Source organism: Neopelma chrysocephalum, unplaced genomic scaffold, assembly GCF_003984885.1.
Source record: "Neopelma chrysocephalum unplaced genomic scaffold, ASM398488v2 Primary Assembly neopelma1_96688, whole genome shotgun sequence".
NCBI classification, from domain to species: Eukaryota; Metazoa; Chordata; class Aves; order Passeriformes; family Pipridae; genus Neopelma; species Neopelma chrysocephalum.
Window position 1 is genome coordinate 440,835 of NW_020925333.1, and position 24,596 is coordinate 465,430.

Genomic DNA, 24,596 nt, shown 5'->3' on the forward strand with positions numbered 1-24,596 from the left:
AACCTAAACCTCCCCTGGTACAACTTGAGACCAGTTCCACTTGTCTTTTTTCTTGTCTTATCACTTGGGAGAAGAAACTGACCTCCATTTCACTACACCCTCGAATTTTAGAGAGCAATAGGGTCTCCCTTGAGCCTCTTTTTCTCCAAGCTAAACACCCCCAGCTCCCTCAGCCGCTCCTTATAGGACTTGGGCTCCAGCCCCTTTACTAGCCTGTCGCCCTTGTCTGGACACACTCCAGCACCTCAATGTCCTTCTTCACCTGATTCTGAGCTGCTGCTCAAGCAGACATTTTTACAGTCTAAGATCTTTCTATATAAGGAAAACCAGGTCAAGTGGTTTTTGTAATATCATATGGACAAAACAGTGTCTGATAAACTTCTGAGATACTTCATTCAATCAGTGATGGTTTCCTTATACCTTCCTTTTTTATAGCTCCATTGCCAATATTTCTTGGCTGCAGAGAACAGAGCTCATGTCTTATCCTTTCCTGTGCAGTTTGATGAGCTTCATGTGAAGAACAAGACTAAAGAAATAGAGTGACTATAAAAACTCTTACTAACAATATAGAGATAGCAAAGAAGCAATATTTTTTTAACCTTTTGATCCCATTCATTAGATTTTCTCCTCTTCCTGTCATTCAGGATTTATCATTATTTATAGCAAATTTTATGATATTGCAAATTAAGGAACAGTGTTACAAATACATTTGCATATGATAAAATGCTCTTCATCTACAAATCACAGTAGCTCAGTTGAATTCGATAAGTTAACTTCTTGTCTGCATATCTTGATTCAAGTTTATATTTTTTTTCTTCTACATGTACATAACAGGCAGGCTGCAGCTGGTGTACATTGCACATCCTTATTCATTTCCACAGAGTTTAAATTATTTAGGACAGTTAAGGCCCTGCCCCTAGCTTGTCCGTCATACCCATGTTTCTTCATTTGACCCCAAACAAGTGAAAAGCTCTTCTCTTTGATCTTTATTTTGGATTTAAATCTTGAAGATTTATAATTCACATTGTAGTATCCTCTACAGCATACTGCATATCCCTGTTTAGCACATAAAAAGGCTGCCCCAGTATGGGGGGCATAAGGGACAATTTTCTGACTGGAAAAAGAAGGAACAAAGAAGGGTTTCTGTGAGTCCTTTGCACATCTGCACAAAAATATGGCTCTAGTTTTAGAAGCCCCTCTCCACCCCCTGAACATGTAGAAACATTTTACCATGGTTTCAAGATTAACCTGCCTTTAAAACCTCTGGGTGACACTAGAGGTTTGCTATGGTCTTGTGTGACATGCTTTGTAGGTGGGAAAGGAAATACACCAGCAGCTCACAGGAAATTATGCTTTCACACTGTGTCCTCGGCTATAAGAGATTTACTTATCTATATAGAGAAGCTATACTCACATAAAATTATAAAGCAGGAACTCAGACTGAACTATTCTTATTCCCCATTTGGCCATTACAACATCTTTTCTTTAATTGGATTTATAGGATTCAGTGTATTGTGACTTAGACACTGAAAGATAAAAAAATAAACTGAAGAGGCTGCCATATGCTGGATCAACTGTAATTTGTGACACACAAGCAAAGTGCAGAAGTTAATTTTCTCTTTGGTATTAATTTCCCTCCTTCAAATGAATGAGATAGCTTTTTTTTCCCCTCTACGTTTCTCCCCCCTGCATACTCAGGAGTAACTGTGGATGATGAAAATGTGTAGCAAATTTGATGAGTAAGGAACATTTATAATTTTTTAATTAGACTGTTGTGATTCTTTCCCCATATTCAAGGGAAGAATAGTTCATAGGAAAAGCTCTAAAACCAGATCCCATAATGTCCTCTACTCTCACAGGGTGAAGACTATTCATCCTCACACCAGTTGTTTTTGTTTGATTTTTTTGTTTTGCTTAGTTGGTTTTTGGGGTTTTTTTGTGGGAAGCTCCTGTGGTAGTTAAGTAGTTAAGGTTAATCCATTCTTGCTATTTTCCATTTCACCATAACAAAAAATTAAAAATCTAATGTTCTGTTTCCTTTTTTTTTCCCAGTTGTGCAAATATTAATTATACCTCAAACTACCTTTAGTGTAGCCTTGAGGGTTAGCACTTAAAACTGACATTATGGCATTCTTTTGTGTGTCATTATCAGAGACAATCTCAATTTTGTCCACAGAATTCAAATATAACTAGGGTGAAAAAGAAAGAGGAAACTGAAGCCCTGCAAGTTAAACGTAATATTTTGATTATTAAAGGGCGTCTGCAGGAACAAAGCTGCAAAAGGGTACTCTGGAATTTAAACCTTACTCCTTTCTTACTCTCCCTTATTGGAAGATGATGTTCAGATTCTTTTAAAATATATCAGTCTGTCTGACTTTCTATCTATAAGGGAAGAAATAAGTGTTGTATCATAATAATAATAAATGCTAACTCATATGGCAACAGTAACAAATGCTAACTCACAGCACTTGGCATGAGCGTCCAAAGCATTTTACATGCAGGTTACAAAGTTCAAATCCAATTCAGAGTGGGCCAACCCTTACCGGTGTTTCAAAGCTTATGTGAAAATAATTAGACACAGGAGAATTTGTAGTAAACAGGATACAACATTAATACCACTAGCAGTAGGTAATTTGGCATTTTTAGGGTGTCAAGGGTTCTCTGGTCATGAAATTTTAAAAGACAGCCCTGAAGCATATTGGTGAAACTCCTCAAGGATGTTTGACATGTTTTGGTCCTGTGGATGGATGAGATTTTACTATTTAGAGCTTTTAATTTTGAGAACCTGTGATTCCTCCGGAACATTAGCTTCATATTTAATAAGAAAAAATTATGATACAGAAGTTTTTTAAAGTGGTATTTTAAATTAAATATGCTTGATATAATTCTATTGAAACAAGATTCTCATATGTGTGATATTAACTGATATGTCAGAAAGTTTTTCCACTCTGACTTAACAAATAATTATTTTACTCATCTAAATCAGTATTAAAGTTTTAGAAGTGCATCAGTACCTGTGAAATCTAATTTACCAATTTTTAGGTGAAACTTATTGTTCATGAATACTTACAACCCCCAGATTTTTATGGGTAGTGCAGGATCTGAATTGAAAGACCTCTGGAGAAGAGGGAAAATTCAGAGTGGAAAATGATTGACTAGAAAACAGGAAAGCAATTATCTAAGCTTGTGAAGCTATTTTTATACGTCTGGCTACTTCTACACTTCAGCTTGAGTATTATTTGCTGGTTTTATTCCCGAGAATTTCGGAAGTCTGTGTGCAAGAATTTGCCTTGACTGTCCGAAGTGTCAGGGCACGACGTAAGGTGTTATCTGCATATCTAAACTCCTGCCTAAAAAAGACATGATCGAGTAGGTAACTACACCGTTTCTTATAGTGGGACTTTCCGACTTCTTTTTTTTTCTTTAATATATACACTTATTAAAGTTCAACAAACATAAAAGTAGCAAGAAATAGACCAACACTCGAGCTGCAGAGAGACCCACCGCGCACAGATCGAACAAAGAGGCAAAAAGCTTTTTTTTTTCCTGTTTGTTTTGGTTTTTTCAATTACTTCACGCATTAAAAAAGCAGAAAACATCCGGCGTACAAAAGCCACCACGGTCACGCAGCACCCACGTGAATTACCACCTCATCACAAGGCCAGGAAAAAAAAAAAAGAAAAAGAAAAAGAAAGAAACAGAGCAGGCAAAGCTTGTAAATAAAAAAAAAAAAAAAAAAAAAAAAAAAAAAAAAAAGAGGGAGAGAGAGAGAGAGAGAAAGAAAACGCAATTTCAGCTCGGACGCCGCTCCCTCAGCCCAGCCCCGCCCGCGCCTCCTCAGCCGCCCCGGGGCGGGGGGGGACGCCTCCCGCACCACCCCTCGCGAGAGCGGGCGAGGTTTCCGGTGTTGTGGCTGCGGGGCCGCAAACATGGCGGCGACGCTCCGCGCCCGCTCGCTGAGGCACCTCCGCATCCGAGGTGAGGAGCAACCCTCGGGCCACCCCGCCGCCGCTCTATGCCCACCGGCACCCCCCCGGCTCCTCTCCTCTCCTCTCCTCTCTCTCTCCCTCTTCCCACCACCCTCCCTCCCCCGGCGCTCCTTCCTTCACCGCCCGGCTAACGCGTTTGTCTCCCCCCCGTCCCCGCAGGTCGGAACGACAGCGGCGAGGAGAACGTGTCCCTCGATCTCAGCCGAGGTACGGGCGGGGGCGCCGGGGCAGGGGAGCCGCCTGAGCCTCGCCGCGGCCGCGGCGGGCAGTGTGTGTGGGGGGGGTCGGGCGGCGGCGTGGAGCGGCCTGGTGGGGCCGCTGGGCCGGGGCCGCTGGGCCGGGGCCGCTGGCGAAGCCGCTGCTCGGGCACTGCGGGGCCACGCCGGGGCCGCCGGGCTCCCCTCGCACCGGCAGGCGGGCGGGCGCTGCGCTCCGAGCCCCCGGTGCTCGTGTTTACAGTGCCCGGCCCTCCGGCCGATCGCGCCCTGCGGCTCCGGGCAGCACCGTGACTGCTCCTGCCACCGTTCCCTGTGTGTATCCCTGCCTGTCGTGAATCCCTGCCTATCCTAGGCCAGCTGGCTGTGAGCCTCTTGCTCCAAGACCGGCAGCCACTCGTCTCCCCTTTGCTTGTTAAATTGCTCCGAACATCCTCCGGTGCCCTCAGATGTGTGTGTGTGTGCGGGGGGGAGGTAAGAGGAAGGAAGCAGCGCTGACATCTGCTACTCAGCGAGAGATTTTGCCGCAGACGATCGGGAACTCTCCTACCTAAACGTGTAATTGGTCTTGTCTTGCTGAGGACTAAGGTAAGCGTTAGGCTCTCTCAAAGAGATGGGTAAAATGCAAAAAGTAAGCTGGAATATTATTGCTCTAGAAGCAATGATATTTCCTGGAGCAGAGGATCCTTGTCAGGGGGAAGGAATAAATTTGATCCTGGTGTATAACTGTTCTGCTTCAGGAGATTCAGGACTGCTTTTACCCTGTATAGATCAATTTTATGGGGAAGCAGGCAGGGAAATGACAGAATCAATGAGATAAAAGTGGTCTGTGAAACGTAAAGGAAGTACAAACATTAGCAGTATAAGTATTGTTTTCTACTTAGTAAGATGCAGGGTCAACAATTCCTCTTCTAAGTCTCTTTTCCTGCAATATGAGTGTTTAGAAAGGGCTGAAAGTTATCTCCATGTATATGTATCATATTTACAAGTATGTTTTAGTTCCTGGGAAGAGAGCTGGGTTTTTTTCAGTTTAAAGAAGTAGGCTCTTATGTCTCCTCTCTCTCCAAATGGATATAATTGTACCAGTGAAATGCGGTCCTTAAAGGCAAGACAAGGGAAACTTTCACCAACAAAATGTGGGATGAAGGCCTTAACAGTTCAAACACGACACAATTAGTACTGTAAGCAGTGTTATCTGCAGAATCAGAATTTCAATCAATGGGTTTAGTAACTTTTTTATGTTGTGTAGCATACTGAAGTGTTTTGATGTGAAAGAACAATACACAGAATTTAAATGGTGGAATGGTAATTTTTAGATGTGGTCTGTTTGAAATCTTTTACTCAGAATTCCATAGGCAACCATCATTGTGATACTGATTTTTGTCATGAGCTGTTTTCAGCCACCTACTGGTTTCAAGAGACCTGTAGTAGTAGCAGTATAACTACTTGACCTGTATTGTATTGAGAAGAGGCTCTCGGGTAAGATGCAAAACATTTTTAATACCATAAAAAAATATTTTGCAATGTGACTATATAGCTCCTATTAACAACAGTAAAAAAAAAAATCATTGCAGTGGTTGCAGTTGAATAAAAAGCTGCTTCAAATTTAAATGTCATCCCTTATCAAAAAAGTGAGAGTCTTGGTATTTTGTTGGAAAAACTACAGCTTACTGGTCAGTAATCATGTAGCACCATATATCCACAGTAGGTATTAACATCATTTTAAAGAAGAAGCAAAAGTAAGAAGCTTAAAAGTCACAGCAAGACATTAACTAAGTTAGATGATAACTTGATTTCCACAGTGAACACAATGAATATTTGTTTTTCCAGCTGTTACAATGGTTATGTAAGCAATTAGTTCAAATATTTTGTTACTCTAATTCGGTACTAAGAGTACAGTATTTTGGTTCACTGTGTTGTGCAGATCGCATAGTTTTCCATAGGGCTCACATTTGCATTAGCTTAAAAGAATGTTCTTAAGTTTTTTGTTTCCGTGTACAACTGAACTTTGTGTCGATTAATATGGAATACCTGATTTGGGCCAAGTAGAGGATCACCATAAACAGTGTTTCAGCAATATGCTTCTAGTTACAGGGCCCTCCTTGTTACAAACACAAGAAGTTGTATTGGCATTGCCTTGTTTTGAGTAGGTTTCCATTAGTAATGGTTTGTCGAGCACGACTTAGCATACAGGTCAGTCCTTCACTCGTCTGTACCTGTGGACTATATTCTAACTATGGGTTTTCCCATGCAAGGAACCAGTGCTGTTATTAAGAATTTCAGAACTAATAATAGATGCAGGGTGAGCACTACCCCTGTTTATGCTGCTTTGGGTCCTGCTTCTTTCTGGCTTTTTGTGCATTAAGGCTCAAAGAGTGCTTTGCTGCATGTGGAGCCAATCTACATTTCTCTGCATGTGTTTGGTTTGCTCTTTGCTGCAGTAGTTTCAGAGTTGCTGATGTTCTCTCACAAGACACCACATTGGTTTTTTTACTATGGCTGCTTTAGTAGGGGTTTATTCTTTGGAGATCCTTCGTGCCCTGCTTTTTTAAAAATGATCCATAATGATGCTTATGAATGGGATTTTATATGATAGTGGATGGTGCATTGTGTGTGTTTGTGTAGGTGTGTGTGAATTTTCTATGTAAAATATTAGCCTGGTAAGAGATGATAATGTAAAGTAAGTATGTGGTGTGCTGTTTTGGGACAGGGGGTTTGCTTTTTTTTTGTTTGTTTTTGAGTGGGGGATTGGTTCTTTCTTGGTGGTTTTGTTTTTGTTTTGTTTTGTTTTATTTTATATCTGAGCGACTTGGCCCTGCCTATGCCCCATCTTTTAAAGAGATTCAGATAAATCTTCTCTTAAGAAAATCAGTTTGCTGAAAGGATGATCAGCTCTGGAAGAATTGTCCCCAGGACAATTTTGGGCATAATTGCTGGTATAGTAAGAAAAAACTGTGCAGATACAGGTTAAATTCATTGCTTTTGTCTACTGAAGGTCATGTGTCATGTCTTCTGTTGATTATAAAATTGCGATTAATAATTGGGATTTAGAGCACTCAGGTTTTGGCCTTGTGTTATGTTACCTACTCAGAATAGAAAAGGAAAGGAAAAGGAGGACAGACTTGCCACCAGTGCAACTCCCATTACAGTCATCTGGAAGGAATTAGCAATGGGATGAGAGAGGCTGGTTTAATTAGACTACTGAAATCAAGCTCGTAACTCCTTAAGGCCAGAGAGGACAATGCAAATATTATATATTTTTAGTGTAATTCATCTTTGTTTCTGGATGTTTTATAGGTATTCCAAGCTGAATCACAGCAGCTCATATACCTCCCAGAGCTTTGGGCAAGCTGTAAAAGGCCTGTGTAATCCACACTTGTTTTGCTCCGAAGTTCTTTCAGGGAGTTGGACTAGGTGACCTTGAAAGGTCCCTTCCAGCCTAAACCATTCCGTGATTCTTTGCTTACCTGTGTAGCTGAGTTGCCTTATGCTGCTGGGTGATCAACACCTTTTTCCTTGTTGGAGTTTTAGCTGTTGCCTTTGGGTTGTGAAGGCCGAGGTAGTTTATAACTTGCCTAGTTGAGAGCATAGTGCATTATCTGTAGTCAGGCTCGTCTTCCTTCAAGGGATCCCTGTTTTCAGGGAATCCTGTAGCTTAGAGCTTGCAAAAGCTATTAGGAACTTTACAGAGCATGTTCACTTAAGGATAGAGGGATGCCAGCTGCTGATGGTTGAGTGCTGTATGTGTTCGTTTCCTCCTTTTTGAGGGTAACAGTCTTCACTTTTTGATACTGTACTCTTTAGTCAACTGAAATGTACCTGTCTCAAACATCAGTACTTTCATTTATTATTCGTAAACACGCATTATAAGATAATACTTTGGTTTATCAGCTTCTCTTGTACAACCAATTCTCTCTGTTTTGTAAATGTTGAGTCTTCTAGCTACAACACAGGACATATATGAACAAAGTAGCTGAGAAAACTGGCTATTTTTTTTTCTCCTTGAGAGTGAGTATCACAAAACTGACTAGTGTTATCTGAGAAAATACCCTTTTCCTTTTTTGCCTCCATTGTTAATAATTTCCTCCTGTCATGTAGGTAATACTAAAACATACAGAAGTTCCATATAACATCACAAGGTCTAAATGGTGTTACTTTTCTTACTGTGCTTGCATCACTTTAAACCATGTAGTATTTGATTCCGTATTCCCACATGGCAAATCGTAGTGCATTGCATGCAGGGCAAATGTTTCAGGATGCTATTTGCAGTTTACAGCCCACAGAAATGTCGGGCATTTTTAAGGGTTATTTGTGGGATAGTCAAAGAAGGCTGGATGAATTTTGTTTCCAAAGTCAGCTTGAGATTTGATGACCACGCTGTTTTCAGCTTCCTTCATCAGTATGGAAGAAGCAGGGGAGGAATACAGGGCACCTGTCTGACACTGAAAGCTCAAAGTAGTGGGGGAAGGAAAAAACCCCTTTCACAGTGGTAGGGAACCAGTGCTGAGATGGCAGCTGGTACATACTTTTTGGTGGCTCAGAGGCAGTTCTTCCACACTAATGGAAAGACTGTTGTGGAAAGCCTGTAGGTTCTTCTTTGCATACTCTTGGGATATGTGGTCTGGCTTGAAAATACGGAGAAGTGGGGCTCCCCCACACCATAGAAACAGTATTTTAAAAATAGCCAAGTAATCACAATGTGTGGGCACCTTTCACCCTCACTTTGCAGTTTGCCACCATTCTGATGGGTAGCTATAGCAGGATGTTTTGTTAGAGTAGGTCACACAGAGCAATAGCTGTTTTTTGCTCCCTTGTTTGTGAATCTGTAACTGAAGCTGTAATAGTAACAAAAAGGTAATTAGTAACATTTTTTTCAGCTCTTCTGAGATACAGAGGAGCAACGTGAAAAAAGCTGTCAGGGAGAGATCTTACTGTGCTTACTGTCTGAGAAATGTTCTACTGTGTTATTCTTGTATATTGAGGTTTTTATGTAGGGGGACCAAAGGAAAGTGATAATGAGGGTGGCCTGCTAACTTTTTTGGCAGTGTGCAAGCTTTTGATAGGTTTTAAAAGTAAGAGAATTAGAAGGGCTGAGTACATGCACTCCAAAATTAAGGCATGCACTTAACTTTCCTGTCTGCACTTGTGCTTGCACATGGACTTTAGTTGACTATTGCTTTGGAATTGTATAGTGCATTGACCTGGTTAGATTAAAAACACTTGTGTACCTTTGTCTTCGATTCCTAAGTGCTGCTTTTATAATCGTAAGACTTCTCAGAACTACAAACATGGTGTGTGCTTAAAATATTTTCACTTTTCATTTCTTGAAAGTAGGAACAACATTTTCAGTGAAGGAAAAATATTAACAAAAGACCACTTTAAAACCTTATGACTTGCTTATCTGTCATTAAGGTGTCTTTAGGAATAGGGTACTGCTATGTCTTTGAAGATCTGCACTCATATCTGTGTTTAAAGTTCTTGTGTGCAGCATCTCTAAATTTGCTTCTGTGTGTGGGTTCTTTGTTTTTACTGCTGTGGTTCAGAGTATAAAATATCTTGTACTTTCTGTTTTGCAAAAGAGATTATTCTGCGATTTGCATCAGTATCAATATCGTCTTTGGTGTTTAGGCAATGCTGTGTTTTCACAACATTCCACAACATGCTTCCTCCCTACCCACCCCAACCAGTGAAGTATCAAAATCACCTGCTGCCTGCTTGATATGTTTGAGTCTTTGTGATAAATGTTATTCATGTTTTTTTCATTTGCTTCCCACCACCCCACTTTGAGGGTTTCGCCTGGTTTCGCCATTTTTTTCCATCTGAGCCTATCCATTGTAGATACTGTGTAAAGAAACACGCCTCTCATCATAATTACAGTAAATAAGGAAGCTGTGTCAAGGATAGCCTGCCCAGAAAGAAATGCATCACTTGCCAAACTGATGACCTTCATGCATACTTTACCAGTTACTTAGCAATCTTGGAAGTTTTCCCTTAGTAATATAAAGAGATGCTTAACATCAGGTAGGGGTTTTTCTCTTTTAAGTGTAAAGTGAAATAGTCAGTTATAGTTACAACTGCAGTTTTCCTACTGTTTATATCCATACAAACTCAAACCTGCAGAGGAGAGCAATGTTCAAGAGGGTTACAGGACGGCTTGAGAATTGATGTTGAAATGATGGCTGACTGGCCTGGGGGAATGTACTGAGAAATCAGATAAGTTTTTCTTAACTCTTGTACTTGAGACTTCATGATGGAGACTCCTGTCTGAAACTTCTTTTTTAAAACATTAAGTGACACAAGACATCTACTTTTAATACCAACTGTCTTCTTGCAACTGAGACATAAGCATGTGTCTTGAGGCTTTGATAACTACACAAAATATGTTATAAAATAAGAGCCTTGCTTTTCATTGGAGGTGTTTTTAACTGCATGCAGGTAGGCAGATGCTTATACAAGACTGCAGGTAAATTTGTACACTGAGCAGCACTCCTGTGATTAGTTATGATACAGAAGGGAAGGTGACATAACACTGGTACACCCGTGCTGGCTGATATTTGTCAGTTTTTTAACTGGAGCACTCATAACTGTCACAATCAAAAGTATTTATTCCAGTTTAAAAATCTGTAATATTTGATTTAATGCAGAAGTGATTTTTTTTTTTTCATTTGCTGGTCATCTGTTTGGTGACGTAAAATTTGGGAAGCAAAACTTCAGAACACGGTTAGTGAGGAATGTTTTTACTAAGACGTTGTGTCTAGTGAAGAGGAGGAACACTGGTAAAGATGCATAAGTGAGAAAATGGAGTTAAAAAACCCCAACCAAAAAAAAAACCAAAACCCAATCAACAAGAACAAAAAAAATGTACTTACCATTGCATTTTTTAGTTACTTGACTGAATTTTACTGTTAGCACATATCTGAAAGCTTTCTAGTATGCACCTCAATGGTGTCCTGCGTAGGTTTGAGTATACAAATGTAATGAGGAAGTCTTTTCACCTAAATTCTGCCTGAACGGCAATAGCTTATGAATCAATGTTATTCATTAATAAATTAGTCTGAGTGATAGAGTGTTTATGAAAGATTTCCCAAAAGGGGAGATTTTGTTTCTAAATTTACGGGTTCTGTTCTTCGCTATCTGGACTTCTCTAAGCTCACTTTAATTCAACTGCTATTTATTGCTATGATTTTGGCTACATTCACTTAGGTGGTTTCTCCTGCAGGATTTCAGAACAGTACTTTTAAAATTATCTATTTATTTATTTTTTTGTTTTATGACATTCATTGTCTGACATGTAAAATGAAAAGCACAAAGATTTTTACTTGTCTTTCAGTTGGAGAAATGGGTAGTTAACATAATTTTATGCTGTTTGTAAGTGATATTTTCAATAACCTTTCAAGTCCTAGACCAAAAGGATGGCAAAATGGTAAAGATGAGCAAGGACAGTTACTCGCCCATATTTGAAATGGCTCCTGTCAGTTAGCACTTGTTTGGTTGAAATGAAATAACTACATCTCTATGCCCTATTTGCATAACTATTCATTGTGAAATGAACTACAGCTGTTGATTTAAGACTACAGAATGATTAATAGGAGGTCCTTGTGCACAGAGGTAAGGTATTTAAAGCAAAACAATATGGCCTTGATTTATGGAAAAATACACAATAATTGTAAGAGTAACAAAGAATAATTAATCTCTTCATGTAAAGATGTATGGTGAACAACACAGGGATTTTATTTGGGTTTTTTTAGCTGCATAAAATATTTGTTTCCTGCTTGAAGGGTATATAGACTATAAATAAATACATATATTTAAAAATAATTACTTCATAAAAATAGAGGACTATCAAGAACAGCTGTTGCCTGGAACTTACTTCTTTAAAAACAAATTATTAAATCTGTAAGTAATCTTATTCCTTTGTTACCTCCTGAGCATCAGTGAAGTCAGAATTCAGCTTAAGCAACTTCATATCTAGAGAATTTAGAATGTGTTCATCTCTTTCTTTATGCAAACCATATGTGTGTGTCGTGGGTAGACTGGGTTTTTTTTTCATGAAATACAAAAAATGAAATGGAAAAAAAATAGATGTTTTCATAAAAGTGATGTTTGCAGCTCAGATTTTTAGGTTAACATGTTACCTCAGTGGGATAGGTTTTCCTAAGTTGAAGCTGACCAACAAGTTGAGTGTCTTCTATGTTCAGAGAATTGTACCTAAGTCTTGTTCTGAAATTTATAAATGATGTTCCTATACCTTCTCTGAAAATTACCTTTTCAGGAGAAAGTATAGAAGTCTTGGGTGGTGGCAGCAATGTGACTGTATGAGCTGTGTGACACAGGGACCTGTCCCTAATACAGCGGACTGAAGTTCCCAGCCGTCATCAATCAGCACTATTCTGAAATCTGCTGGTTATAGCATTTTAAGATGGGGTAATTAGCATATCGCATATTTGCCGCACTGACTTCCTGCTGAAGTTAGTGCTGTTTGTGAATTACTTCTAGTTTCTAGATGTGTCTGTTTATTAATGTTTGAATTTGAGTATGTTATTACTTCAGTGTTTCCAAATTGCCCTTCATGTCTTGATTGGCAAATTGCGTGATCCTACTTCTGCTGATGTTGCTGGGCTTCTTACATGACACTCTGCCTAACAGGATATTTCTGGAGACACTGGCTACCTCCTGAAAGCTTAGAGTTTATCAGAAAGGGCCAGGTAATACTTATAGTTTTGGGTTCTTGAACAAATCAAAATGATTCAGAGAAGAATCAGAATGCTAATTGAGAAAATAGTCCTAGAATAGGATGATATTTCTCCCTTTTGTAAATTTTCTTATAATGTCAGTTATATTAACTTGCTTCTCAGTTTGATAATATCAGCGAAGTAGGTGATCAGGATTCTCTTGTAGTTTTGAAACTAGATTTGCCTGATCTGCTCTCTAAACAATAAGCGAATGATGTGAGGAAGACGCAGTGTGTGTTTTGTTAAAACAACTAAAAATTGATCGCCCTGAATTTTCTGTTTCTATAATTGGTGACAGAAAAGAAGAAAATGGGTTGGAAGAACTGAAGATAATTTTCTAAACCATTACAATAAACTTATGTTCATCATTCAAATCCATCGTTGATGTTCTGGGAAGTATTAATTTGATTTGTGTACTGACATGACCAACGTTTGTATCTGGGAAAGGCTTTTACTGACTTTCGAGCATAAGAATAGTTGTACTGGGTCACTCCAACCTTGGCAGCAGCTGATAATTGTTGCAGAGAAGAGAGCGGAACAGGGCGAATAAATACATAGTCACACAGTTACAAAGTGTTCCTCAGCCTCCAGCATTTTGACCCTCTTTTTTTTTTGTCTTTTTTTTTCCTTTCTCTTTTTTCTTTTAAATATCTAAACTTCTGAAAGTTTTAGAGGAAGTTCTTCTCGAGTTTCACTGTATTCTGGAATACGTGTATTACTATGATATGGTAATGAAGAAATGTTGTTAGGAAACTGTAATCCTAGTTTGGCTTTAGTCATCATAGTATACGATAGTTACAATTGTGTATGTAATAGTGCAGAGAGATGGCATTGTGATGGGTTTTTTTGGGGGGGGGTTGGGTATAAGTTTGTTGCTTTCTTTGCTGACTGCCATGAAAGAGAGGAGGTGTGCTTTTTTCCCTATTACTGAGCCCCTTTCATCTATTCATAGCTTTCTTAATTAGTAGTGGTGAAAATAATCTGAGTTCTTAGCTTTTGTTTGCTTTCTGTTTTCATGAACCTGAGTTACTGGAACTTACCTGTATTGAAAATAAAGTGCTCTTTGTATAGTTAAAGCTATTGAAATCCCGTGAAAGCTACAGGAATCGAACTAAATAAATCACATGAATCACTAGGTTCATTCTTCAGGAATCTCACTTTTGGTCACCTACACTTTTCAAGGGGTTGTTCTCAGTTGTTACAACTTGATACACAATGTGGATTTTTTCGTCTAAAATTTATAAGACTTACATGGCAAAACATTACATTATACCAGTGCAAAGTATTTCACACCTCACTGATTCAAATGTCATAATAGAATTTTAACTGTGATCATAGAGGATATCCATCTGGTTTAATACTCAATACATTTTTCAGCATAACTACCTTAACTTGATACTGCTAACAAACAGTTATTTATGTTTTTACTGTATAAACTGAGACATATCTTCGGTCTAAACATGTGTTACTGTGTTTTTGAAAATCCTTCGTTGACTGTAAAGTATTCATGCGCCAATTTTTTTTTTAATCTGGCAAAGTGGAGTTGATGTGTTAACATAAATAATTCAGGAGTGATCTCTGTGTCATGCAGTTTGGTTTTTTTAATGTAGCTTTCCCTTCTTTCATGGTTCTTAGGTTTTCTGCGCAGTTTCCACCTTTTGAATTAGATGTATATTAAGAATACTTTCATATCATGAAGATTACATAATTGCCCTGATTTTTTTTTTCCAACAAGTTGATAATGGTTTGATCTGCCTTCTCATTGATATTTCATTTCATTATTAAAGGTCTTGATTAAAAAGTGGTTTAGCAGACTGATTACTTGTCATATAGTCTTACATAGACACCTTGAAGATATTGATTTCTAATGTTTCACTGCTTTTAGTAACTGATAAGTTTTTCAGTGGAAATGGAGAACAGTGCATTGATGCTTCTAGGTGGTGTGTTTCCTTCAACTTCCTTCATTTTGGTAGCATGTACTTCAACTAAGAGCAGCTTGACAATATGCAGTGGCATAGCATTTAAACTTTAAAAATCTCTTAATACATGTAGAGATGTACAGAAGTTCACCAGGATCATCCGTTTATGTTGTGATTCTTTCCTTCAGTAAGAGGAAAGTATCTCTTGTGTTCTTAGTCAACAGTGAGATGCTTGAGTCTAGGGAAGTACAACTTCCTTCTTTAAAGGAAATCTTTATGTGTATTTAGTCTTCTACTTCACTTTTTGGCCCTGTGATTCTAGCAGGTGTGACATCAGCTGCTAGTGGAGTCTCTCACTTGAGAGTTTACTTACTGTACATACATTGGCTGCTGTGTACAGCTACTTTTTTAGCATCTGCCAAGTGATGCATATGAAATACACACTCCTCAGTTTAACTCATTATGCCTGACTTCAGAGTTACTGAATTATTTGTGTGCTAAAGCCTACCATTTTTTTTTCTTTCTGTCTTTTTTATTCACATGACCATAACAGAATAGCGAGTTGGCATGCCACTAGCATACTGAATGTGGTCAAACAATGCTGCTAAATCTGTCAGGGGAAAGGAGTCGTCACTTCTGCTAATATAGCTGTTGCTGGTCCTATTTCATCCCTGCATTAGATGAAGCACTCGCTGTTTTGTGTAGATGGACCTCTGTGGTCTTCTTTCTTTCTGGAGAATGGGATCTGTCGGAATGCATCATGATTCTCACTGGGGAAAAACAATGTCACAGTCCTGAAGGGGTGAAAAATGAGTCAAGCCCTAAAAGGTCATGAGAGTTTGAAAACAAACAACAACACAACATTGAAGATTTTTGATATACATGCATCTGTGAATTACTTTTAGGCATAGAAGGTCATGGAATTCTTGAGGTTAATGTTTTGAAAACACCAACTATGCTCTGTGCTAAAGATTATAATTTTAAGTACTGGGTATTAGTGCAGATAGTTGTGGGTGAGAAACTGTGTTTGGTGTCACAAAAGTAAACAGAACAGCTGCTGCTACTTCAAAGTGTTTGCTGTCCAAAAAAAGGCAGACAGGTATTCAGAAAATGAGATAGTAATGATTAGCAAGCTAAGCTGTTGCTGCAGAACACAAGTGGGCTCATTTGCAACTTCTATATATACCAACAAGTTTTATGATGGCATTTGAGCAAGGTAGCTTTGTGTACAGTAATTGGGATGATTTGCCAATTGTAAAGTGCAGGTAAAAAAAAAAAGATAGTTGGACATTTTTCTACTGAGCGTCTTGTGGAACAGGTACATCCTGCTTTCATCACTCTACCTGTGAATGGCTCAGTGGTTCAACCACTTCTGTGTGGATTTTGTAAGAATTTAGTTTGAGTGGTAACTCACTAGAGAACTAAGATAGCCAAAAGAACACAAAGGATTCTGCTGAGTTATTTAGCAGGATAATTTTAATGTAAAGTCAATGGGTGCTGAAGTAGTGTAAAGGATAGGATGTATCACAGTGGGACGTGAGAGGGAAGGGAAGGGGTTGTGCATCTTTGGCAGAAGAAAGCTGTAAGATCAGCTTAGTCATTTTGCACAACTCCACCCTCAGAAGCACTATGGGAAAGAATGTGGAGATACTTGGTTGTTGCTATGGGCCGGCTGGAGATCACAGAATTGTCTAGGTTGGAAAGACCCTGGGTCATCGAAGCCAACCGTAAATATAACACTGCCAAGTCCACCACTAAACCATGTCCCTAAGTGCCACGTGTACATGTATTTTAATTACCTCCAGGGATGGTGACTCAACCACTTCCCTGGGCAGCCTGTTCCAGTGCTTGACAATCCTTTCAGTGAAGAAATTTTTCCTAATACAAGTCAGCATCTCGGTAATAAATGAAGTGAGTCAGAAAAGAATAGGCTTTTTGAGGGGTCTTAAATAATAAGTAGCTTCTTAGTCTTTTGTTTCAGATACAAAAGCAGAAACTTCTGAAGAGCTAAAGAGTAAAAGCTAAGAAATTTCTGCAGCAGTGGTCTGAACTGGGGTCCTTAAAAATAAAAGCCCAAAAACAACACACACCACCACCACCAGACCCCTTACCCCCCCCCCCCCCCCCCCACTAATAAAATCTCTAAACCAACCAAACAAAAAAACAACCAAACAAGAAACACCACACACACAAAAAAGTCTTTGTCATCACCAAGATGAACTGTTAAGACTGACAATGAAATGTTCAGGCCGTGACATTTCTTCTTTTGGAAGTTCAGCATCTGATTTTGTGCCATGCTTTTTTTCCACTTCTCCATTAATCAATATTTTACAGTGCTGTTGTGAGATTTTGTGACAGGAAGATATGCAGTACTGGATCTGATCTTTGATTACAGGAAAGCCACGTGGCTAAATTGTTATACTCCAGAATGTATTTAGCGTATTTTCAAACCCATTTCAATGTGAGGGGCAGACTAGCAAAAGAATATATTCCCATTTGTGTTGTCACATTAGTATGTTTAAATTCTTTTACATCTGTGACAAGATTTATTAGGCCTTCCCACCTTCTTTACTGGCTTTATTTTAACAAAAAAATGAGCCAAGCTGGAGTAACTAATATAAATTTTCTATTTCTTTGTAATATACGATGCATTTTCAGGAGAAGAAAAACAGGATAGCCAGTCTTTCCTTGAGGTTAATATGTCACAGTTATTAACTTCTTTTATAAGATACTTTTAGTGAGATGGTTCGGGAGTTTAAAATAAGACTTCAACTCAAAAAGTCTCCTTTAGTTTTAGTTCCTTCTGAGGTAGGATGCTATTAGAAGGTCTTTATTTCTTTACTGCCTTGTTTTTCTTAAGCGGTAGTGGTTTTGATAGAAGTGTGAGACATCTAACTTGCTGTATTTGTATTATCAATTCAATACTGGAAATGTCTGTCATGTTCTCAGTTTTCTCACAGGTTTGTAGATCTTGGAGTTCCCACTTTGCTTCAAATTACTGATCTGCTAGTGAAGCTTCTGGGAAATACCTGGCTGCTCACTAAACGCTGCAGAGAGGGTTTTCCTCAAACTTTTCTGTCTCTAGAAATGAGAGTTTTTCTCAGCAGAAAGAGGACAACGTGAGGAAAAGTTGCTGTAACTGCAGTTTTTCATGCACAAATAGAGGAAAATGGTTTTAGTGCATGTTTTAATTAGGCATCCTCGTCACACAGGTCTACCATTGCTACAGGATTGTTGATGTGGGAAATTGTAGTATCATTGTGTCCTGGTTTCTTCACATCCAAATTGGCTGCCTTTTTCCAAGGCAGCACAACTCATGCACTTCTGAATTAGTACCTGCTTTCTCAGATAGCGGAATAGGAATATTCATTGCCACTGATGTGCAAGAGGTTTTCTGGGCTACTCTCGTGGTCTTTCCTGTCCATACAGCAAACTTAGTTTTGGTAGAGGTTTACTGGTTTACAGCTTATCGTGCTCATGTAGCTATCTGCACTTTCAGAAATAAAACTTCTAAACATACTTGCAGGCATTTTGGAAAGTTACTGTTGCTGCTTATTCTCCAGGGAACTGAAGTAGAAAACTCTGGGAAGCTCTGAAACTGCTCACCTGGGATCTTTGTTGTGGTGTAAAGGGATATGTTACAGGTCCAAAATTGATGTGAGCCAGGGAAATTCCCACACGTTACCCAAGGCAGACCAAAGCATAAATGTCAACCAAACTGTATTTTCAGAGAAGCCAAATTATGAAGAAGTTATTTTCCTCTCCTGTTATGTACCCCTGAAATCAGGGGCTATGATGTAAACTATTTGTAGTGCCATAACTATGCTAAACTACTTGTTTTCAGTGTGCCCTATCCTTGGAACTGTTAAAGGCCAGGTTGGATGGGGGTCTGAGCAAAATGGTCTAGTGAAAGGTTCCCTGCCCATGACAGAGGAGTTGGAACTAGATGATCTTGAGGTACTTTCCAGCCCAAACTGTTCTATGATCCTATGGCTTGAGCTATTGCAAACCTCTTAAACAGAATTAAGCCCTGGAAAAGCAAACTATTCAGAGGAATCCTAAACTTGGGATCTGGTAAGATTCTTACTGTGTCTAATTTCTGTCATCGCATCAAAGATTTTTTAAATTTTTTTCTGGATTGGAGGTGGTTCAAAGATGTGCATGCCCATATTCCAATTTAAATTCAGAGTTATTGGATGTTTGGTTTTACTATGCATACTGTTCAGCAGTGCAAGTGTGTCTGTACTTGAGTATCTGACTGTTGACTTTGCTTATGCTGTCATTAGGTCTGTGGAAAAGGATGTTTCACATCAAACTGGTGGTAGCAGAAGTTGATGCCCAAATCTAAGAACCTATCTTGCCTTCCCAAAATCTCCCTGATCCTTTGTCTGAAAATTGCCAGAATTATATGGTGTGACAGTAGCATGTCTCTACATGTGCTAAAGTTTCATTAAACAGTATAGTCAATACAATTGATTCACCTTAGCCTTGAGTAGGCATCTAGCAGCTCATCAGGCTAATTGCTTTCGACTTCATTGGCTGATAGACAAGATATTCATTGACTACAGTGGATTAACAGGTTTGTACACCTTAATTCGGGTGCCTACCTGTAGATGTCATAATCTTTAAATGCTGTCTTGATGCCTGATAGTGGTTCAAGTACATGATCTTGTCTTTCCTAATATGTTCTGGATATACCCTGACAAGATTGCTAGTTATGTTTGCTTTGTAGATCTGTTGGTTTAAGATTTTAAACTACAAATGATATAAAAGCTTGGTTTATAGAGAGGTGGTGACAATTATGCTTTCTTTACATTTCCATTTCCTTTGTATAATTAAAAATACACAAGTACCTCTTCAGGAAGAACAGGAAAATAAAAGACTATGTATGTGCCACAAATTCAACTCTAGCTGTTTATTCTGCAGTAGGAGGCAAGTTTCTCTTGCTGAAGCTAGTGTGGTACACCACACAAAAAAATCCTTCTCTGTCCTGCATTCCAGATGTCTGATATTTGGACTCCTCAGGTGTTTTCTGAAGGCTTCAATTTATGTAACACATTTATTTCTTTTTTTTTGGTAAGGTACTGCTTTCACTAGTTTACATTTCCAGCATTACCTTGGTATTTCATTTATTTTGAACTGCTGATAGTATTATTGTAATACCTATCCTCAGTGTCTAAACCAAGACTGCATGAGAATCCTGCAGCCAAATATATCTCCCTTTGAAAACTGTCCTGTTGCAGTACCATGATGTGCAGAGCTTACTGCAGTTTCTGTTACAGGAGCTCCCTGTGTACCCAACCCCATTCTGTGCTGCTTCCATTGTGCCTCAGCTTCCAACCTCAGTCACAAAAGTGGGACAATATTGTCTCTTCTCACCATCATAGTCCCTTTTCTGTTTTCCAGCAGAATGCAGGGTCATCAATTGGTGTCTGAATTCTGGTTTGTGGGGTTTTGTTGTTGTGGGTGGGGTTTTGTTTGTTTGTTTGGATGGTGGACTCTTAGGAAGAAAGGAGAAGACATTCCTAGCCTCCCTGTTTACCTTGTAGTTCACTTCCCATGTCACTAGAAAGGTCTGGCCCTCTATTTAAAGTTTAGGATCATTGTGGGAAGTAATAGGGAGAGCAGAAAAGAGGCCCATCTTTACAAAATTCCAGCCCTTTGTCTGGAAAAAAAGAAATAATATGGTGTGTCAGTAACATACTGTCCTTTTCCTTCTGTCTTTAAGCTTACCTCTTGTCTTTCGATTGCAAGGGGATTAAGGATAAAGTTGTTCACTTACGAGATGTACAGATTGGAGTTTCAGACACTAAATGGATTTCTTTGTCAGCTGTAAATCTAAGATACTGATTAAAATCTGCTTTAAAATAAGAGTATCTCTCCTCCATGGCCTTTAGCATTTATTTTTCAGAATGCAGGTATGCCTGCTTTTGGTTCCAAGCATAAATCAAATTGGTGCTCCTTGGAGCAAAAATGCTCTGTATCCCTAATTGAGGCCAAGAGAGCACCTATTATATTTCTGAAACTGCATGTTGAACGCATGTTTATGGGGTTTTTTGTTGTTTTTTTTTTACTGTATCTGCTAATAACCTGTTTTCTTTTGCAGACCCCTGTGATAATATGAGAGAGATTCTCCAAAATGTGGCCAAATTACAAGGCGTGTCAAATATGAGAAAACTAGGTCACTTGAATAATTTTACTAAGGTAAGAGCTCAAATGGTGTCATAAAACTAGTGATCCTACAGGCAAAATATTTTGTATTTACTCTCAGACATTGGCTGGGAGATTAATGAAATCACTTAGTATCATGGACAGTACTTGAGGTCTGCATACATACTATGGGAGAAGAAGGTATCAAATAAAGACAGGAATATATGTGAATGGAGAGTTATGCTAAAGTTTGAGTACATGTTTTGCTGGCTGAATTTTTATAGTATTTTAGTGCTTAGAAGACCTCCCAATTAATGAGTTAAGTTGCATAAATAGAGGTAAAGATTACTTCGTGTGCCACAGAATTGAATCAAAAATGTGAAATGGCAAACTTTCTGGATATAAACTGATTGAATATGGTGAGTGGGGAGGACTCATGCATTTTGGCTATTAAGAGCACTCCTTGTAAGATTGAGAACTTCAGTGGTAGTGTATGATATTCTTTTAGCAGGTGGGTGAGTATTGAGAACAAAATCACAATAAAAAATAAATGTATCTTCTAATGCATTAATAGCAAATGTGTAAATGCTTCATTTTCTGGATTGGTTCAGAGCACGTGTAGGTGCACAGCATTCACTGAGGAACTGAACTTAGACTGAAATCTTTTCTTTGGGTCATTGCCTTGTGTCTGTCAGGCATCACCCATTGACAGAATGCTGCTGTTTTCACTGGGATTCGAAACTGTGTTGCAAGAAAGTCCTGTATGCTGCTAGAAAAATCTGATGCATAGCTGTGTTTCCCTTTTGTGATAATCTAGAAACTTTTAAATGTGAATGCTTCCATATTCTCTAGTTGTCTTAAAATTAAAGAACTGGATTAGGTTTGTAGATGCACAATTCCTAATGGAAAGTCAATATTTGAAACTATGGATATTAAAACAATGTAAATTCTGCTATTGAAAAATCAGATGTTAAGCACCCATAACTGATAAATTAGTAAACAAACATACTCTAATTAAAAGAGGAACCAAAAATTCTTTTTAGAAGATAGTTTGGAAAAACCAAATAATTCCATAATTGAATATTTGAAGAATTTTCCATTAAAAATGGAAAATACTTACAGAAATGTAGGGAAGTTTTTCATAAATTGGACTTAAGACTGGCAGGAAATCATAAGTTTGTGAGAAGCAGCTTCCTAAAATGAAATATACTTTTGAAGGTGGAGACTGTAGTTCATAACCTGGTTTTTATCCTAAATCAGAGTGGCACTGTATAAGAGAATCATACTATTGTGTTTAATATTTAACACTTGTTCTTATATTCGTCTCCCTGGAATATGTGCTTTACAAATGTACAACAGAGCATTTGGTTTTAAAAACTCTTCCTATTTCTGTTTGAACTGTAAATACAGTTATGAGAATAGAATAAAAGTGGCAAGTTGTACTGTATTGTCTGCCTTGTGGTTGGAACAATTCTGTGTCTTTCATTCCAGTGGTTAAAAGTGAAAGCCTGGAGCTTGAGGGAAATGGTTTTATTTCCTTTTTGCAGTCTGTTTTTCTACCATGGATTACTATAGTCTCAGTTCCCCCTTTGTGAGACAAAAGTGTGACTAAGGTTGATGTGCTAAGAGCTGAGGACGTTTGTATCCTGTCTTGGAATTACATTGAAGATGAACTTGATTTGTTTGTAAATTCTTGCATTTTATAATCCATTTTTGAAGGGCTAGTTTTTATCTAGTATTTGTACTATGGGCAGGGGAGGGACCTTTGAACCTTTTTAATAGCATATTTTGGATGAAATAATATGGAAAATCGATTAAGTTTAACTCTCCTGCTAGGAATATTATTATACTTAAGAGAAAATGTCTGTACTAGTCATATTTTCCTTCAAAGACTGCAAATCTGACTGTTCTAGTTCTTTGGTCAGGGGAAGCAAAATGTTCATATCATGTGGAAACAAGTGATGGTAGTTAACATGGAGTTTCCTGGTAGGGATCATAATAGACACCAAATTTTGAATTAATTTAAAGATATCTGAGGTGTCTTAGATTCAGGTTTCTTTACTTGAAAGAGGGTGGGATTTTTAAGGTGAGGTTTGTTCCCCTCACCTGCCCTTATTTAAGAAGAAGGAAAGTATTCATCCTTTAAAAGTTACTGAATTAGTACTGAACTAGACTCCAGGATTTTATGCAGAAGTTAAATACTTTGATTAAATTTTTTTTTAATTTTTTTTTTAATTTTTTAAATAATGGTGATCAGCAGTCAACAGGATTTATTACTTCATCTGCAAGAATGATACTGTAAAGCAGATACTTTGTGCGTAGGTGATATAAATCCCCTTTCATTTTTATTTCCCTTCAAAACTAGTTAACTAGTGACTTTCACATCTCCACAACACCCATTATTACTGTGCAAAGTATGCTGTATGCATAATATTTTACAAAAACTGACATGTCATTCATCAAGTTTTAGCTAGTACTACTTCTTAGCTAAGTCATTAATGTTCATGTTCTTGGCTCTTTGGCTGCACAACATAGGTTGTTCTTGTCCAACAGGTGTTTTAAGTTTTCTGATCCAAGAAATTAGCATTCCCAGTCTGGTGATGCATAGGCTATGGAAAGCTGTGTTTAGTTCTGAATTGCAGCAGTGGCAGACTCAGAAATCTTAGCTGCTTTGAATGACAGCAGACTCTTCCCCTGCTGTTTGTCACCTAGTAAGTGGAGTTGCAATTTTTCGGGCAAAACCTTGTATTATCTCAATATATATTCCTTTCAAACTACTGTATCCCTATTTAAGCTAACCTAAATTCTGACCTGAAAACTGTTTGAGAACTTGACCTCTGGTAAATGGTCAGTGACACTTTAAGTTGTCACAGCAGTTCACAAGCTTGGTATGTGCTTTTAGCTTCAGTAAGCTGAGTAGGATTACCCATCTTTCATTTATATGGCCACCCACGTAGGGCAAGAGCCTTGAAGTTTCCCAGCTTCTGCTGATTAATACCAAAACACCATGGTTACTTCTTGGGGGTTTTCCCCACCCCCGTGAGAAGTAGTAAGTGATAAATCACTGAAAACCAGAAGAAACAGTACAATTGCACTTACCTAGTGGAAAATATCTTTGTGATTTGAAGTATTTATTTATAATCCTGTATTATAGGAGGTTTATCTGACTGGGAGCTTCTGAGAGATCCTTTATACCACTGTAAAACTAAAAGGGTATTTTACTAATGAACTGAGAAAAAAATCCACAGATGATGTAGGGATTTCTGTTTTTCTTTCAAAAAGGAAGGTGCATCTTGAAGGATAAAAATCAAACTTAATTCACTTTAGCTTAACCTTAGCAATTGAATAGCACCAGTGATACACTGATATGGAAAATTATGTTTTCAATCTGCTCAAAACTAATTCTGTCATTATTTAATGAAGCTCTACTGTTCTGCTCTCTATATCTCTTACCTTTTGACCATGCTGCTGACTTTCATTTTGACGTAGATTGAGTGCCTTGGATATGGATATGGCCATAGAGGCTTTCACGGATCGTATCTTGATTATAGTCTGTGATTTTAGAGTCTTACCTGTCTTTTGCAAAACCTA

The 24,596-nt window shown here is 38.4% G+C and overlaps 1 protein-coding gene across 1 annotated transcript in view; it reads left to right on the plus strand.

Moving 5' to 3' along the window:
• The first annotated feature begins 3,884 nt into the window (after positions 1-3,884).
• RICTOR (RPTOR independent companion of MTOR complex 2) overlaps positions 3,885-24,596 on the plus strand; it is a 76,000-nt gene continuing 55,288 nt past the window's right edge. The window contains exons 1-3 of the mRNA XM_027709182.1: positions 3,885-3,978; positions 4,149-4,196; positions 20,962-21,059. Coding sequence (XP_027564983.1) covers positions 3,930-3,978; positions 4,149-4,196; positions 20,962-21,059 — 195 coding nt within the window. The 5' untranslated portion in view covers positions 3,885-3,929. The remainder of the gene's footprint in view (positions 3,979-4,148; positions 4,197-20,961; positions 21,060-24,596) is intronic.